The 18864-nt window shown below is 43.2% G+C and overlaps 1 protein-coding gene across 1 annotated transcript; it reads left to right on the top strand.

Annotated features, from left to right (window-relative positions):
- Positions 1-1758: 1758 nt before the first annotated feature.
- Churc1 (churchill domain containing 1) lies at positions 1759-17618 on the top strand. Its single transcript, XM_038338231.1, has 4 exons — positions 1759-1883; positions 8625-8760; positions 10178-10248; positions 17448-17618. The coding sequence occupies exons 1-4, from the start codon at positions 1845-1847 to the stop codon at positions 17538-17540; spliced, it is 339 nt and encodes a 112-aa protein (XP_038194159.1). The 5' UTR covers positions 1759-1844; the 3' UTR covers positions 17541-17618.
- Positions 17619-18864: the final 1246 nt, after the last annotated feature.

Here is an 18864-nt window from a genome sequence, read left to right as displayed (position 1 = left end):
ATTATTCCTTAGAGCTGAATAGCATTCTCTCTCTCTCTCTCTCTCTCTCTCTCTCTCTCTCTCTCTCTCTCTCTCTCTGTGTGTGTGTGTGTGTGTGTGTGTGTGTGTGTGTTTTGAGACAGGGTTTCTCTGTGTAGCTCTGGTTGTCCTGGAACTAGCTCTGTAGATAAGGCTGGCCTCAAACTCAGATGTATCTACCTCTGCCTCTCAGGTGCTGGGATCAAACACGTGCACCACCACCACCCAGCTTTTCAATTTTTTACATATAGAAAATTTTCATTTTCTGTTCATCTGTTGATGACCAACTGAACTGATATTTATTTTTTTGCGAGAGTGAACCGTGCACCAGTAAACACGGGGTGCAAATATCTCTATGTTAAGGCATGGAGTTTTGGGGTAAATATCTCTATGTCAGGACATGGAGTTTTGGGGGTAAATATCTCTATGTCAGGGCATGGAGTTTTGGAGGTAAATATCTCTATGTCAGGGCATGGACTTTTCGGGGTAAATGCCCAGAGGCAAGGTAGCAGGCTCACGTGATAGCTCCAGTTGGACTTTTTTTTGAGGAATCTCCAAACTGACTTCCACAATGGCTGTGTTAATTTCCACCGCCACCAACAGTAAATGAATTCCTTTCTCTCCTCATCCTCTCCAACTCCGGTTGTCAGATTTATTGATGATGGCCATTCAGACTGAAGTGAGGGAGTAGCTCAAGGTCGTTTTGATTTTCACTTCCCCGATGGGCAATGATATTGAACCTTAAAAAAATAGTTATTGGCTGTTTGTGCTTCTTCTTTTGAAAAGCGTCTTATTCAGTTCACTTGCCTATTTACTGACAACTTTAGCTCCTGGGTATACAATTTCCACAGTTCTTGTAAGCTTAATCAAACCCGTCTGAAGTGTGGCAGTGAAAGGTGTTCTCCCATGCTGTGGGTTGTTTGCTCCTCTGATCGTGTCATTTGCTGAACAGAAACCTTTTCATGAAGTGTCGTCTGTTGATAGGTTGGGTTAGATCCTGTAAATATGGGTGAGTAAGTATCCTACTCAAAAATTTCTTGCCCAACACAGTTATCTTGAAAGGTATCTCTTATGTTTTCTTCTGGACGTTTCAGTGTTTCCGGTTTTAGATAAAGAGCTTTGATCCATTTTGAATTGATTTTTGTACCAGGTGAAAGATAAGAATCTAAGTATTTTAGTAGATTCTCATCAGCCCTTTAAGCCTCTCTTCCCAAAACCTGTTTTGCTCCCTTTCTGAGGTCTTTTCTATTATAGCACAAATGGCACTTAAACTATCATTCCAGGGTTTTTTAATCCGGAGTAAATGGAAGCAAGGAAAAACAATTCCCTTTCTTGTGCTGCGATTCCCCCCTCATTTTTTTAAATTAGAGAATCAGACTTGAAGAAGATGCCTGTTAGAAGTTCGCCCAGCCTCACATTGGCTTCCCCATTTAGACACATCTTCAAGTCCTCAGATTTTTTTTTTTAGCCGAGGGGGTGTTTTGTTTGTTTGTTTGGTTGGTTGGTTAGTTTTTCAAGACAGGGTTTCTCTGTGTAACAGCCCTGGCTGTCCTGGAACTAGCTCTTGTAGACCAGGCTGGCCTCGAACTCAGAGATCCACCTGCCTCTGTCTCCAAGTGTTGGGATTAAACAGGTGCACCACCACCGATTCACCCTAGTCGCTGGGAAACCACAGTTCGCCCCGCCTAACAACCGTTGCTATGGGCGGACACTTGGAGTCAGCGCGGAGTCTTTAGGACGCCTGCGGCGGCGACCGAAGTCTCAGCTCTCGCGAGGTTTCCTCTTCCGGGAGTCGCTGGGGGACGTTCTCCGCGAACTGTGTGGCGATGTGTGGGGACTGTGTGAAGAAGGAGTACCCCAATCGGGTGAGCAAGCGGGCGCGGAGAGCCTCCCCGGCCCGGTCTTCGGCCAACATTCCTAGACAGGCCAGGCCCCCTCTGCAGTCCTGTCATCCCCGTGACCCTGGTCTCCGGGCGGCTGGTCCCCTCCCTGGTGGCTGACGTCAGTGGTCCTTCCGGTTCTCCCGCGTTTCTGGGGACAACCGAGAAACCTCACCATTACTTACCCGACCCGGGTTGACAGCAGCCCCTCAGCCCCTCACGGCCATTCCGGCTTCATCCTCCGGCTCGATTTGATGGAATTGTTTTATCTAATCCTGGCTCTGGATGAACCTTGGAGGTCATGTTAGAACCCACTTTTTTAAGACAGGTCTCGTGTAGCCCAGGCTGGCCTCAAACTCACTGTGTAGCCGAGGATGTTCTTTAACGTCTGTTCCTCCTGCCTCCATGTCTTGAACGCTGGCATCACAGGTGTGCGCCACTGCGTCCGATTTATATAATGCTAGGGATAGAACCCGGGGCTTGGTGCCTGCTAGGTTAGCTTCCCACCAGCTGAAGTGCATACACCCCAGCCTCTTGTTCTAAACCACCTGTGTGCGTGTGTGCATGTGTGTGTGTGTGTAATTTAAAAAAAAAATTACGTACCAATCCCAGTTCCCTCTTCCTCTTCTCCTCCTATTCCCTCCACACCCCTCCACCATCCGCTTCTCAGAGAGGGTAAAGCCTCCTGGGAAAGTCAACTAAGTCTCCTTGAGGCAGGACCAAAACACCGCTCCCCATCCCCACCCGGCCCCTACCTCCGCCGGGCTGAGCAAGGTATCTCTCCATAGAGAATGGGCTCCACAAAGTCAGTTCATGCATTAGGGTTAGTTAGATCCTGGTCCCACTGCCCAAGCCACACCATTGTCACCTGCTTTCAGGGGGCCTAGTTCAGTCCTAGTTGTCAGTCCAGCGTCAGTAAGTTCCCACTAACTCGGGTCAGCTTTCCCCATTATTGACCCCTTTGCTCATGTTATTTATTGCTCTTCCCTCTCTTCGATTGCAGCAATCATTTTTATAATTCGTTACTAACCCATCTGAGGATGGAACCCAGAGCCGGTACCTGCCAGGCAAGCACTCTACCTACCGATCTGTGCTCCCAGCCTTTAAGTCTTTGTTTCTCTCAGGCTTGATTTTCCTCATTCTTTTAGGGAATACTTACTGCACCTTGCTATGTATAGGCAGATTGTTTGGCTAGGCTGTAAAAGCGGTGCTTCTCAACTTCTGGGTTTTGACCCCTGGGTTCGATCAACCCTTTCCCAGGGGTTGCCTAAGACCATCGGAAAACACGGATGTTTACATTGTGATTCATAACAGTAGCAAAATTACGGTTATGAAGTAGCAACAAAGTAGTTTTATGATTGGAAGTCATCACAACAGGAGGAACTGTGTTAAAGGGTGAGAACACCTACTGCGGTAAAAGAATGACTCACAGGGCAGCTTAAGAGTTTATAGTTTGGGGGAGTATGATTGACACAATGTGATTTAAAGTTAGTGAAAGGGAAGGCTGGTAGGGAATAGGATTGCAATGTTTTTCATCCAAAGAAGGTGGCTTTCGGAGGATTGTTAAGTTAGAGGAGAAAGAAACCCAGGGAAAATAACAAGATGAAAGATTTCTTGGTTTGGTTAAGAAGTAAAGCATATTCATAGTTCTTTCTCTTAATATTTTATGAGGTGTTGGTAGCGCATGCCCAGAACTTGAGAGCCAGAAGCAGGCAGATCACAGAGTTCAAAACAGCCTGCTCTACAAAGTGAGTTCCAGGACTACCAGGCTACACAGAGAAACCCTGTCTTGAAAAAAAAAAAAAAAAAAAAAAAAAAAAAAAAAAAAAAAAACAAGACAATCTCTCTCATATATATCATATATATGTATATATCTCTCTCATATATATTTATATATGAGAGAGATATGTAAGTCATATATGTAACTCGTGTTCCTAAAAGGGAATATAAAAGTAGAGTCATGTAAGTGAGTTAACTCTGTGTGGCTCTCAGGTGGGAATGGCTTTGCCTCCCAGGGGCATTTGGCAGTATCCAAAGACTTTTGTTTGTTTGTTTGTTTGTTTTTCAAGAAGGGTTTCTCTGTAGCCCTGACTGTCCTGGAACTTGCCCTGTAGAAGGCTGGCCTTGAACTCCCAGAGGTCCGCCTGTCTGTGTCTCCTGAGTGCAGGGAGTGATGGTGTGCCCCACCGTCACCCGGCTAGAGACATTTTGATTATCACAATGAAGGAATTACTGGCCATCTCATGGGTGAAGACCAACTATACTGCTGCCATAGATGCACAGGACAGCCATGAAAACAGAGGACTGTATGCCCTAGTGTCAGTCGTGCTGAGCTTGAGGAACCCTGAGTTAGGGCAACGAAAGCACTAGAATTAGATACAGCAGTCTGACTTTAGTCTGGCTGTATTGATAAAGAATGCATGAAGTGCAATTTTAAATCAAGCCAACTAAAATATAGTAAGAATTTCCTGGTTGCTAAAACCAGGTTGGAAAGCAAGAAGTTACTGTAAAATCATTGTATTGATGGCTGCTGAATGTTATGCTCAAGAGTGGTCGTATAAGGGACCAGAGATTGCTCAGTGGTTGGTGCTGTTGAGAAGGACCAGGATTTAGTTCCCCATACCCACATGGCAGCTAGCAACTGTCTGTAACTCCAGTTCCAGTTCCTCTTCTGGCTTCCATGAGTACCTGGCAGGCATTCACATATGTAAAATAAAGACAATTTTTTAAACAAAAAGAACAAGGGAGAAGTTTCTGGAATGTAAGAAGTGTTTTTGACTTGACTGGTGGTTCTGCAGTTTGTAATTGTTATTCTGTATGTTTCTGATTTTACTATTTTTCTATATTGTGTTTTAGCTTATGCTTTAATATCTAGAACGGTTTTTGAGTCTTAATGAACACTGCACATTGGGAACTGTGAGGGTAAGTTCCCTGTGGAGCTTGTTAACAGAGCTGATTAGGGGCTAGAGAAATGACTCAGAAGTCAAGAGCAGTTAATGCTGCAGCAGAGACTCCAAGTTCAGTTCCCACCACTCAGGTCAGCTGCTCACAGCAGCCTGGAACTCTGGCTCCTGGAGGAGGGGTGGTCCAGTACCCTCCTCTGGCCTTCTCAGGCACCTGCATTCATTATACACCCCCCTTCCCCCCACACACACAGACAAGGACACATTAATCTTTTAAAAAGAGAGATTAGCTGGGCAGTGGTGGCTCACGCCTTAATCCCAGCACTCGGGAGGCAGAGGCTGGAAGATCTCTGTGAATTTGAGGCCAGCCTGGTCTACAAGAGCTTGTTCCAAGACAGGCCCCAAAGCTACAGAGAAACCCTGTCTTGAAAAACAAAACAAAAAAAAACAAAAAAAAAACAGAGAGAGAGAGAGAGAGAGAGAGAGAGAGAGAGAGAGAGAGAGAGAGAGAGAGTGGTTATTGGTTTATTTCCCCCCTCCCCGAAGTAGCAAGATAACTGTATTTAGAGTGAAGTGACAGTACGGGTTAAAGGGAGATGCACTGGGCTGGCAAGATGACTTAGTGGGTCAAGGTACTTGCTTGTCAAGCCTGACGACCCAAGTTCCATCCCCAGGACTCACATGGTGGAGGAAGAGAGCCAAGGCCTGCAGGTGTCCTCTGACCGCCACGTGTGGCACAGGTGTGCTCCCCCAAATAAATACAGAGATGTAATGACAGAGAGACTGTCAGAGTTGAGCAAGAAGAAGCTTGACAGAGAAGCTCTGGGCTGCCTAGAAAGTGCCATTCTGAAGCATTCTTTTGCTTTTATTCTGCTTTAAATAATTAAAGGGCTGTCATGAGAAAGAATTAAATGTTTCTTCGACATTTGAGAAGGCATATTTAGAAATAACTAATGGGTAGACAGAAAAGCTTCCCATACAGTTTCAGATATGGGATGGAGAGCTCTAAAGGAACTCAGAACAGCTTTGTCCAGTTGAAGCTCAGTGACCATTTAGAATCCCTACTTAATTCCCATTCTTAGAAGGAAATTCTTTTTCCAGAATCAGGATTCTTCCAATTAACTGGGGTTCTTTTAAGTCAGGCATATATTTTCAAAGATTTATTTTTATTATTTTTAGTTACATGTATATGTGTGGGTATGCATCGTGGCATATTTTAAAGAATAAGAATAGAAGATAGGAATAGAAGCTGCGTGGTGGTGTTGCATGTCTTTAATTCCCAACACTTGGGAGATAGATGTAGGTGGATCTCTGAGATTGAGGACAGCCTGGTCTACAGAGTGAGTTCCAGGACAGCCAGGGCTACACAGAGAAACCCTACCTGTCCCAGAGTTTGTGTTTGGAGGAAGTCAGACAAGAGCCAGTGGAGAAATGTTGCTTCCTGACTGTCAGCTTGTCTTCTTACACAGTCCAGAACCTACCACCTTCCCAGGGGTGGCCCTGCCCATGGTGGGCTGGCCTGTAGCACAAATTCTAATTGGTCTTAATAACAAAAACTTGGAGTCAACTGTCAGGGTGAAAGCTGAAGGGATCAGAGAAACAGCTGTCAGCCACCACAGAGTTCTTACCTCTACGATGCTCAGAGCAAAGAGACAATTTTGTCCCTACAAAGCATCAGACTGCATTCTCAGACTGTTCCTGAAACTGCCCCGAGCTCCTGTCTCCTCCCACCTTACATTCCTCTCTCTGCCCAGCCATATCGCTCCTGTCTCTACTTCTCTAGTGCTGGGACTAAAGACGGGTGATCCCAAGTGCTGGGATCACCTTTGTGTGAGCTCTGTTTCTCTTTTAGACAAGATTCAATTTTGTGTAGCCCAGGGTGGCCTTGAACTCACAGATCCCTGCCTGCCTCTGTCTCTGGGATTAAAGGTGTGTGCACCACTGCCTGGCCTCTATGGCTAACTAGCTCTGCACTCTGATCTTCAGGCAAGCTTTGTTTGTTAGATCACAAATAAAATATCACCACATTGGCCTTTCCACATTGGTCTTTATCAAGAAAATGCCCCATAGGACATGCCAACAGGTCAGTCGAATGGAGGCAGGTCCTCAGTTGAGATTCTTTCTTTCCAAATCTGTTTGTGTCAAGTTGAAAAAAAAAAAAAAAAAAAAAAAACAGCTCATTGACCTTTACAATGTGTAGGTTCACTAGTTCTTCATAGCTGAAAGTCTACAATTCCAAAATTCGTTTGTTTTTTTCTTCAAAGTATTTTAAGTAAGTATCTATTTCTAACTATATAGTCATATCTTTTTAAATTTATTTAATGTGTATTTATGCTTTGCTTGCATACATATCTGTGTAAGGGTGTCATATCCCCTGGAACTGGAGTTACAGACAGTTGTGAGCTGTCATGTAGATGCTGGAAATTGAACCCAGGTTCTCTGCAAGAGCAGCCAGTGATCTAAACCACTGAGCTATCTCTCCAACCCCATATAGTCATATCTTAATTCCTCCTCCAGAACTAATCTCTTCTTTAATACACAGAGGTAAGACACCCTCAGAAGGGAGAGATTAATTGTGGTGTGGGAACCAGGAAGACTCATTTAAGGTTGCTCTTCTAAACTAACACATTTGGCTCACCCTTGAATCATCCCTAGAGCTCTCTGTGGCATCAGATACACAGATGCTCTGGGGAAATGTTGTGAATGATTTTTGTATCACATTACTTATTAAAAATGCCCAACCAGGCAGGAGAAACGACTCAATAGCTAAAGACTTGCTGTTCAAGCCTGTTGACCCAAGTTCGATACCCAGAACCAGCGTAAGGGTGGATGACTCCATGGAGTGCTCCTTTGACTTCTGCACATGCAGCTGGGCCCATGCACATTGCTCACCACAATAATAAAATATATTCTTAAAAACAGAAATAATCAGTATTTTTTAGAACTGTATTAGATTATCTGTAAGATAGCATTCATAGGTGTTAACAAAGTCTTAGCAGAGATGTCTCTCCGAGACAGGAGTCTGTTTAGATCCTCATGCTAAAGGAGAAGCCTCTGCTCCTTGACCACCATTGGGTCGGTCTGGTCCACTGGCGCACCTAACCTTCTCTGCCTCAATACCACATACTCTTAAAGACTGAGTCGTAGCTGGGATACTTTCCGGTATTCTGTGGTATTATTAAAGGCTTGAGAGGAAGCTGTTTCAGTGTGTGCAGTTATCTTTAGCATTGACTCATTGCTTCTATTTTGATTGACTTAATTCTAGTTTTGTTTTTCAAGACACAGTTTTTCTGTGTAGCCTTGGCTGTCCTGAAACTCACTTTGTAGACCAGGGTGGCCTCAAACTCACAGAGACCTCTGTCTCTCAAGTGCTGGGATCTTAATTCTAGTTTTATGGCTGGTCCTTTAAAAAGTACTTCTAAAATGATCTAATTTCTTTTTCATATTGAATGTTTTTCCTTGTTATTTCTAACTATTTGGACTTAGTTCTCTTTTATGCTTGTTTGCCCTGTGGTACAGGGATTGCACCTAAGCTGGTTATTTAAAAATGTACTTCAAGCAGGGTGGTGGCGGCTCACTACTTTAATCCCAGCACTCGAGAAGCAGAGGCAGGCGGATCTCTGAGTTCAAAGCCAGCCTGGTCTACAGAGCAAGTTCCAGGACAGGCTACTACACAGAGAAATCTTGTCTTAAACAAACAAACAGAAATGTACTTCAAGCAGGTATCTTCTGGCTGTGTCTTTTGCCTGTCGAGATTTGGGGCCTATTAATCAGTTTCACCAAAGTTTTCAAAGTGTAAGAAAATTCCTATCTAATACTTTAGGGGAGCACCTGTCTGGAGAATGGATCATTCTTGCTGAACTTCACAGGCTGTGCGGTGTGCAATAAGTTGGATTTTATGCTGATCACTAACAGATCACTGAAAGAAGAAGATGGAGAAGAAATAGTTACCTATGATCGTAAGTCGAGTTTGTTTTGAAATGCAAAGCCATTGGTATCAGCTTTCAGAAACTGGTGTTCCGCACAGGTGTGCCAAGGGCACGGCCAGTGTCGTGTTGCAGGGTATAGTTACTGAGAGGAAAATCCAGTTAAGACCTCCTCCTTTACCCAGCATCTCCACACTGAAGAACTGCAAATAACTCAATGGTGAGATTCAGGTCTTGCTTGCTTTGTAGCTCAGGCTAACCTAAACTTGTGATCTTCCTGATCCTGCCTCTTCAGCAATGAGATTATAGACATGTGCCACCACACCCAGCCAATTGTAAAGACTTTATATCATCTTAAATGGGATACACACAGAAAGTTTATTGTTTGGGGTCACATTCTTGTGTTAGGAATTCTGGCTCCAAATCCAAACCTCCTATGTCTGTAGTTGTCTGTTTACTTAATCACAGTATGTCTTTGTTTCCTGACAAAGGGAAAATAATATTATGTTTCATTGAATTTGAGATTATATGAATAGCTAAAAAGAAAAAAGTGTTTAAAGATACCTGGCATACAGTAACTGCAGTTTGTTTATGTTAAATTATTTTTAGTAGGTTATTTTGTTACCATCCAGTGTTACCATCACTTTAATGTCCACCTGGTTTTATTGATGCCTGGGCGTAGCTGCCCGCTTACTCTCTTTCCTGAGAATAACAGCATTTGTGTAGCCAGATGGGTCCACTCTATACAAAACACAATGTTAGTCTTGCTAGCACAGGCCTTTGATCCCAGCTACTTTGTGACAAGCGTCTTTACTCAGTCTTGCCAGATTGGTCCCAGCTACTCAGGAGGCTGAAAGGTCAAGGCCTGCCTGGGCTACAGAGTGAGTTCAAAGCCAACCAGGGCAATTTAGTGAGAACTTAACCCAAAAAGTGACAAGAGCCAGGAGGTGGTGGCACACACCTTTAACCCCAGTACTCAGGAGGCAGGCAGATGTCGGTGAGTTCTGGGCCAGTACAGAACAAGTTCCACAACAGCAAGGGCTGTACAGAGAAACCCCGTCTCAAACAAAACAAAACAAAGCAAAATAGAAAAAGTGACAAGAAGACTGGGAACGTAGGTCAGTGGTAGAGTGCCAGCTCTAGGTTCAGTTCCTAGTACCCCAAAAGTAAATGAATAAATAAATGACATCTAAGTATCTGTGTATTGATTTCTGTAGGTAGCTTTCAGTGGGAGTTAATGTATATACATTGAGCCTTTGAGTTCAGGTCCTAATTAGGTAATGTTGTGATAGAATCTGGATTTCCTAAGGTCAGCACTCTAATTTAGAGTTTCCTGCTGTGTTAAATGTGACAGAGTTAAGATTCCTTTTAAGCATTATATGCTAAGAATAGGAATTTCATTGTTTTAAGAAATTTGTCCAGACTTCATTATGTGTCTTTGTTTTGACAGATCTGTGTAAGAATTGTCATCATGTAGTAGCCAGACATGAGTATACATTCAGTATCATGGATGAATTTCAGGTAAATGTATATGTGGGTATTATTGAGGTGGGACAAAGACTAAAAGTACCCTCTAGTATCTACACACAGTTTTTGTAATGAAGTACTAGCAATTATTAGTGGAAACCACCACGACTTTACTTGTGTAAGCTGGGAAACCTTAACCATGGGTGGATCTGTGCATCTCCACAGGAATCACAAATCAAAATATGTGCTTTATAAATGATATTTCAATCCTGTCATTTTATTTAATTAGCTTACTATGGATTCTTTCTTTCTTTCTTTCTTTCTTTCTTTCTTTCTTTCTTTCTTTCTTTCTTTCTTTCTTTCTTTCTTTCTTTAAGTTTCATCTATTTGTTACGTGTACAGTGTTCTGCACGCCAGAAGAGGGCACCAGATCTCGTCCTAGATGGTTGTGAGCCACCATGTGATTGCTGGGAATTGAACTCAGGACCTCTGGAAGAGCAGCCAGTGCTCTTAACCTCTGAGCCATATCTCCAGCCCCCATGGGTTCTTTCTTAAAAATAAGTTTTAAAATATTTATTGCTTTGTATGTGTATGTGTGTTTGTCTGCGTGTGTGCGCACATGTGTATGTGTGCATACCTGTGAATACTTGGTGCCCACAAAGACCAGAAAAAGGTTCTAGATCTCCTGGAACTGGAGTGACAGACGGCTGTGAGTCATCTTGGGTCTTGGCAGGAGCACCAGTGCTCTTCACTGCCATCTCTAGTCTGCCAGTGTGGGTTTGTATGAGATTACAGCAGTGGTGCCTTTTCTGCAGTGCTGTGGGGATTGCACAGTTGTCTTAATTTAAGTGCTGGCTACTGGGTGGTAGTGGCAGTAGCAGCGCACGCCTTTAATCCCAGCACTCAGGAGGCAGAGGCAAGCGGATCTCTGAGTTTGAGGCTAGCCTGGTCTGCAGAGTGATTTCCAGGCATTGTCCTGTCCACTTGGTGGGTATGAAAATCTGATAAGGATGTTATGCCCAAATTGGCATGTGGATTTGAGAAACTGTTTGTTCTCAAGTATACTAAGCCTTTTTTAAATATATAATCTGTTAAGCTAACTTGAAAGATAGCTCTATCAAGGATGGAGGAGCAAAGCAGAATCACTGGAGAAAAGGGGTTTGTTACATTAGTTCTCCTGCAGTCGGGAGAAGTTTGAAGAGCTCTAGTCTCTAGTGTAGGCTCATGGTTGCTGAAGGTCTGGTGGTCAGGACAAACGTCCTGATATCAGCGGGACCTAACTCTGGACAAACCAGGGCCCAGGACTCTTCCTTATGGTGCTTGTTTTCAATTTTTAAACTGGCTTTGTGTGAACTGTGTATTTATCCACAAGATAAGAGTATCAGGTTAGCCTCCAAACAGCCAAGAAAATTTTTTTAAGCCATTCAAATTTAAATAGTATTTATTTAGGAAAATAAAATGTAATCGGCCACAGCAAAACCATAAAATAGCGTAATACCTTCTACTCATATTTTTAAATTTTTACTTATTTTTAAATTTTTTTGAGATTTGTTTTTACTTTTATGTGTGTAAGTGTTTTGCCTTCATGTATGTCTATGTACTATGTCTATGTACCACCACAGAGGCCAGAAGAAGGTGTCATATCCCCCTAAAACTGGAGTTACAGTTGTGAGCTGCCACACGGGTGCTGGGAATAGGAGCCAGATCCTCTGGAAGAGCAGCCATTACTTTAATAACTGTGCCATCTCTCCATTCCCTAAATTTTGCTTATTTTTATTCTGTGTATGAGTGTTTTGCCTGCATGTATGTACCACATTTGTGCCTGGTACCCATGAAGACCAGATTAGAGGACGAAATCTCCTAGAACTGAAGTCACACATAGCTATGAACTGGAGTGTGAGGGGTTGGAAACTGAACCCAGGTCTTCTGCAAGAGCAGCAGAAACAGCAAGTGCCTTTAACTACCTAGCCATCTCTAGTCCCTCATTCATATTTTTAAATGGAAAGAGGAACATATATACACAATCACATATGTCAGGATCTGATCTGAGATATTTTGGTTAATCTAAACATCTTGACTATAACTCTCCCGACTCCCCCACCTCAGACAGGATTTCTCTGTGTATCAGCCCTGACTGTCCTGGAACTCGCTCAGTAAGCCAGGCTGGCCTCAAACTCACAGAGAGATCCATCTGCCTTTCTGCCTCCCAAGTGCTGGGATTAAAGATGTGCACCGCCACTGCCCAATGACCATAAAACTCTTTTTTTTTTTTGGTTTTTCAAGACAGGGTTTCTCTGTAGCTTTGGAGCCTGTCCTGGAACGAGCTCTTGTAGACCAGGTTGGTCTCGAACTCACAGAGATCCGCCTGCCTCTGCCTCCCGAGTGCTGGGATTAAAGGCGTGCGCCACCGCCGCCCGGCCATAAAACTCTTTTTAACAACCAAAATTTATGCCTTAAAATATTTATATGATATGTGTAACTTACAGCAAAACCAAGGTCTCAGGGACCAAAGAACAGTGAGTATTTCATAAACTTAGAAACCCCTAGCTCTGTCTTTGTGAGAGGAAGCGGGTGTTTACAGCTCTCCTAAGTGCACATGAGGTCTTTGAGTGGATATTGAGATTGCCTGGTTAGTCCTGAGAGGGCTGTTGTGAAGCACTTCAGTGAGACCAAAGTCCAGTTCATTTTCCTTTATGACTGAGTATAACCACCTTCAAACAGCCCCCAGAATTACTCTGTGTAGAAGCAAGAAAAGGAAAAGGGAGTTGACTTGTAGTCATAACGCCCAATTAATTTCCAGTTCTCTTGCAAACAGAATCTCTTGCACTGACTGGGCTCTACCTTTAGTCCTACATTATCAACATCTGTTCTTGCTCAACCCACATCCTATACTTAGCCATCCAATGGTTTTTAAAAATGATTCCTTTATACTACCTTGCTGGCCTTGGGCAGCCATCATTGCTGTAACACATGTCCAGGCTCCTTACCCCAAGACTGTAGCTGGCCCAGCTTCTCTCACTCATTCCCCATGTGAATAGAATAGTGTTCCCACGGTGGATTTGCCTTTGTTCTCTTGAATGCTACTCTACCCCATATCCTGAGGGATCGCATGGTACTATCCCCAGCATCTTTTCTAGGTTAGAAATTTTATGTTAAGGCTATCCAAATGCCCTCTTTTGGCCTCTGTGAGCACTGCCCTTACATATATTAATCTGCAACACACACACAAATGCACATAATTTTTAAAAAAGTATCTAATAATGGTGGCTTACGCCTTTAATTCCAGCACTCGGGAGGCAGAGACAGATGGATTTCTGCGAGTTTTAGGCTAGCCTGGTCTACAGAGTGAATTCCAAGACAACTAGATCTACACAGAGAAACCCTGTCTCAAAAACGAAGCCAAAACAAATCAAAAAGTTTAAAAATTGCTTTAAACATGCTTAGTTCTTACTTTGTTAAAAATAATTTTAACTTATTTGTTTCACTCAGCTGCTTCTGTGATCCATTCTGGAATCAGCTCTTTAATTGTTTTGGCCTTTTTTCTTGAATAGTTTTGTTTTTCCTATTTTGGAAGTGTCTCATTGTGTAGCACTGGAGAGTCTCCTGCCTTACCCCCGCCCCCCCACCGTGCTGAGATTAGGGACCTGTGCCACCTTGCTCAGTTTTGAATCTCTAACAACTCTCCTATTTCTGTGTTCCTCTAACTCTCTTTAAAGTGGCTTTCATTTTCATTTGATTAAAGCTCCTGTCCCGCAGGCCTCTGCAGCCCATCTTACTCCCGTGCTGTTGCTGTTTGTAACTCTCACTGTCTTTTCCAGATCTGGGTTTGTTAACCTTTGGCTCCTTAAGTGTTTCTTTTCTTGCGGTCTGCTTGACTGTTTTTTCTGTGTCTTAAAATAGATTTTAACTGCTTTTTTCTCTTTGCTTCTTTCTCTAATGCTCTTTCCTGTTTTCTCATGGCAAGGCTACACGGGGCGAAATGGAGAGGGAAGTACAGAGTACATCAGGAATATATTACACGTGACTGAAATCTTTGAAATCTGACAAAAACCCTTAAATGGATGGTGTGTTCACCTTGGGGAATATGTGGGTGAGTTGGGGGTGGTGGCTAGGGGTGGGAGACAGCCTTTATTCCTTAGTGGGCTGGAAAGATGTAGTAGGTTAGAGAACAAAGGCCTCTGAGTGAGCACTTGAGATTCCCTCTGCTCCACCCTTCCCCTAGATGGCTACTCCTAGCCCTCTGAGCCTCCCTAAGAATGCCTGGGGCCTGTAAATTCTACCCCCCCCCCCCCACATCCCCACTTGGCCAGGTTTGTAAAAGATGTTCTGATCTCGCAGGGCCCCGTGTCCCTAGCATCTTAGCTTACTTTCCCACAGAAGCACTGTAGTAGGTGGTTAGATCCCACAGCCTTTGTACAACATAAACTTAAAAGACTTGTGCGTTTTCCTGGGAATCTAACTGCCACATATGTAACATACTCCCATGGGGAGCTACTTTGGAATTCTAAATCACTGACTTATAATGAAATTCACATTCCTGGCTGCCCATAAATCAGAGGTTACAAATAAGGCCAGTTTCACTGATTTAATAATCTTACAGGTTAGATCATGCATTGTATCAGTTTTTTTCCAAGTCAAGAGCGTTAATTTTGTAAGGGTCAGGGTGTGTTCTTTCCTTTGTTCGTGACTGACCACTGCACACAGCACATGCAGAGCATGGACGCATTCACTAGAAACTCGACAGGTTAGGTTTGTGGAAAATCCAGCTCTCACTCTTTCTCTCTCTCTCTCTTTCAATTGAACATTTTTATTTTGTTGCTGTTTAGTGTTTTTTTTTTGTTTGTTTGTTTTGGGCCATACTGGGGAATTAAACCTTAGTCCTCATGCTTGCAAGGCAAGCACTCCACCAGCTGAGCCAAAACTCAGCCCTTTGTCTCTCTCTGCCCTCCCCCCCACCCCCGTTGTGTGTGTGTGTGTGTGTGTGTGTGTGTGTGTGTGTGCGTCTGTGTTGAGACAAGGGCTTGCAGTGTAGCTCAAGCTGACCTCAGCCTTGTGACCCTCCTGCCTCAGTTTCCCAAGTGTGGGATTAGAAGTGCTCGCCATCACACTTTGTCTTCCAGTAGTGATGTCTGGTGGGTTCAAGCAGTAGATGTGTTGACAACAGCAGATACCTTGTAGAGGGTAGATTTTTATTGTTTTTTATGCTCATGAGTAGTATCTATTCTCTAAGCGTTAGCCTGTATGTATTTCTACTGGGTCTATAGAGGAGACTTAGTCACTAGTGCTGAGAGGTAACTCAGTGGAAGGGTGCCTGTCTAGGATGCTCAAAGCTCTGGACTTAACTTCCAGCACTAAAAATCAATCAATTGGCCAATTGCTTAATCCAAGAACAGTCTTCAAAAGTGACTGTCTGCTGTCTGCTGGACTTGCCAGTTGAAATGGAAAGGCACTTGTCTTCTTTGGGGACTTTGTGCCTTGTAATTGTTTAGCTCTGCAGTACTTTCTAGTGACTGTCCAGACCGAGAGACACTGACTGATCCACTCCCCGACAGCAACATCTGGTGTGGAGGCACTAGTAGATTCAACATAGATACTTGTTTTCCTAAACAAAACAAAAATAAATAAAAAGTTTAAAGGACATACATCTGTGACAGCTGTAAGAATGGGACTTTGCCTTAAGGAATTTTGCTTAAAATAAAGTCCCTTCTGTCACCAGTCTAGACATTTGTTAAGCATAAGACACATGAAACTTAATAAAAACTTAGATACTAAATAGATGAAATCTTGAGCAATTAACTGTTTAAATATGAGTTGTGGTATGCTAGGGAACTTAATATTTTTATTTTCTAGGGCTAATAAAGGTAGCTTTTTCAGCTTGAGAATTTTGTCTCCCTCCCCCACCCCCATTGTATAAATATCTTAATAGCCTAAGAATAAAAATTTGTCCTTTGAAATACACACCCAATCTGGTTCATTATGTATTTTATTTATTCATGTTTTTAAGAGGTTCATTTTAGCTAGTCAGTAATGGTACACACCTTTAATGCCAGCACCTGGGAGGCAGAGACAGGTGGATTTCTGGGAGTTTGAAGCCAGCCTAGTCTACAGAGTAGGTTCCAGGGCAGCCAAGACTACACAGAAAAACTGTCACGAAAAACAAAACAAACAAAAAAAGAGGTTCATTTATTCAATTACTATTTATGTGTGTGTGATATGCATATTTGCCATGAAACATATACAGAGTCAGAGGATAAAACTTGGGAGTCCATTCTTCCACTGTCTACGGTCCTGGGATCAAGGTCACCAAGCTCAGGTCACCATGATTGAACAGCAAATGCCCTTTACCTGCTGAGCCACCTCACTGCTCACTGGCTCTTCCTTCCTTCCTTCCTTCCTTCCTTCCTTCCTTCCTTCCTTCCTTCCCTCCTTTCTTTCTCTCTCTCTTTCTCTTTCTCTCTCTCTTTCTCTCTCGTTCTCTTTCTTTCTCTTTCTCTCTCTCGTTCTCTTTCTCTCTCTCTTTCTCTTTCTCTCTCTCTTTCTCTCTCGTTCTCTTTCTTTTTCTCTCTCTCTCTCTTTCTTTCTTTCACAAGGTTTCATGGAGTCCAGGCCGGCTTTGAACTCCTGATCCTCCTGCCTCCAGGAGCCTTCTGAGTGCTGGTGTACAGTTGTGTGCTACCATGCCCAGTTTGTGCAGTACTGAAGACTGAAACCAGGGCTTTGTGCATAGCAGACAAGTTCTTTACCAATTGAGCTACATGCAGCCTCAGCCCAGGTATCTTCATTAGTTTAAATAGAAGCACTAAGCAAAATGTGTATGCTTTCTTTTTTTTTTTTTTTTTATGGTTTTTTGAGACAGGGTTTCTCTGCAGCTTTAGAGCCTGTCCTGGAACTAGCTCTTGTAGACCAGGCTGGTCTCGAACTCACAGAGATCCGCCTGCCTCTGCCTCCCGAGTGCTGGGATTAAAGGCGTGCGCCACCACCGCCCGGCATGTGTATGCTTTCTTAGTGTGAGAAGTAGCCATGTACTTTCAAATGCCGTTCTTACATACATGATGAATAAGAGTTTGCATGAACAAAAGGTTCCAAGAGTGTGCAGAATAAACGTAAGGCACTGCTAGTGGGTGTTGAAGAACTAATCTGATGCGCTGCAGGATCACCAGTGACAACTTGCAGGAAAGCTTTTCTGGGCAGTCGTTTATGGAGCATCTTTCTCCCTGTCCCTTGAGGTAATTTTGTACTTTGTCTTGTTCTAGGAGTACACCATGCTGTGTCTGTTGTGTGGCAAAGCTGAAGACACCATCAGTATTCTCCCTGATGACCCCCGACAAATGACTTTGTTATTCTAAGCTTCCTGTGGTTCTATTGTAGCTATGTTGACTTGGTTTACAATATAGCAGGCCTAATGGTTTGTCTAATATTGAAAATTCTTTGTAATTTTTTTCCTGCTTAGACTTACCTCCTTGGAAGAAAAAGTAATTTGGGGAATTGTTTCCTAGAGTTGAGCTCCTCTGCTAATCCCCTGTACATGCCAGAGTGAAATATCTGTGCTCGTGGTTATTTGGCTAGAAAACCACTAGAGCCTGTGCACATTCTGCACTCAGATCTTGGTTTCCTGTCAGAGGAATCCACGAATCCTTGCAAAAGTAAGTGATGGAGTGGGCAGGAGTTCTACATGATGAACTTAAGAGTATTTTATGCTACCAAAAAAACCCCATCACCACCACCAACAACCACCAACCAAACAAACAAACCAAAAACAAACAAGCAAAAAACACAGAAATCAAAACCACAGTGGTTAAGGGATGGTCAGACAAGAATTACCAGTGAACACAACAGTATTAATTTTAAAATAAGTGAATTGATATTGAATTATAGCCCAGAGTGTATACTAAATACCCATGCTGATAGCAATGATTGGGTGGATGGATGGATAAATAAATAAGGGAGGGAAAGAAAAGGGAAGGAAGGGGCGTGGATTTCCGATGGTTATACATTGTCAGTGTGGGCTTTGTGCTTAGTGGCTTCCTTCCAAAGAGTAGCAAGGGCCAGGCAGTGATAGCACACACCTTTAATCCCAGCACTTGGTAGGCAGAGGCAGACGGGTCTCTGTGAGTTTGAGGCCAGCCTGGTCTACAGAGCTAATTCCAGGACAGCCAGGGCTGTTACACCGAGAAACCCTGTCTCAACCCCTTCCACCCCCAAAAACAAGTAGCATGGAAAGAGGGATATCGGGTACTCTTGATATGACACAGTATGAAGATCTCTATGGTTTTTTTCCCAGAAAAATGTAATCATAAGAACAACACGCAAGTTCAGTTCTGCAGACTGATTGTATCTTCCAAAACTACCAGGGTCTTCAAAAACAAAATCTGAAAAACTAGGAGGCTAAGGAGGCATGGTACTTGAATGGATTATAATGGAAGCCTATCCCAGAGGAAGGATGCATGTGAGAAACCAGAGACTCGGAGTAAAGGATATAATGTAATGTAAGTTTATACGATTGTTTCATTTACTCCAAGGGATCATAGAATGTGTTGTGTGCATAATTGAAAGAGCACTTGGTGGTCATAACACTGGCTTTTAGGCCACATTGTCCTTTGGAAGCAGATAGCCCTTAAACAGAGCAGTGCTCTGGACTTCAGTATCCTGTTTCTGTAAAACTGGGTTAAC

Source organism: Arvicola amphibius, chromosome 7, assembly GCF_903992535.2.
Source record: "Arvicola amphibius chromosome 7, mArvAmp1.2, whole genome shotgun sequence".
NCBI classification, from domain to species: Eukaryota; Metazoa; Chordata; class Mammalia; order Rodentia; family Cricetidae; genus Arvicola; species Arvicola amphibius.
This window is presented reverse-complemented; position numbering and strand designations above follow the sequence as displayed.

Bases quoted from the DNA above. Each gene is read 5' to 3' on its own strand.
- Churc1 (XM_038338231.1), top strand. From the start codon at position 1,845: ATGTGTGGGGACTGTGTGAAGAAGGAGTACCCCAATCGG. The intron at 1,884-8,624 runs GTGAGCAAGCGG...CTAATACTTTAG, and splicing joins AGAAGGAGTACCCCAATCGG to GGGAGCACCTGTCTGGAGAA. The intron at 8,761-10,177 runs GTAAGTCGAGTT...TTGTTTTGACAG, and splicing joins AGAAATAGTTACCTATGATC to ATCTGTGTAAGAATTGTCAT.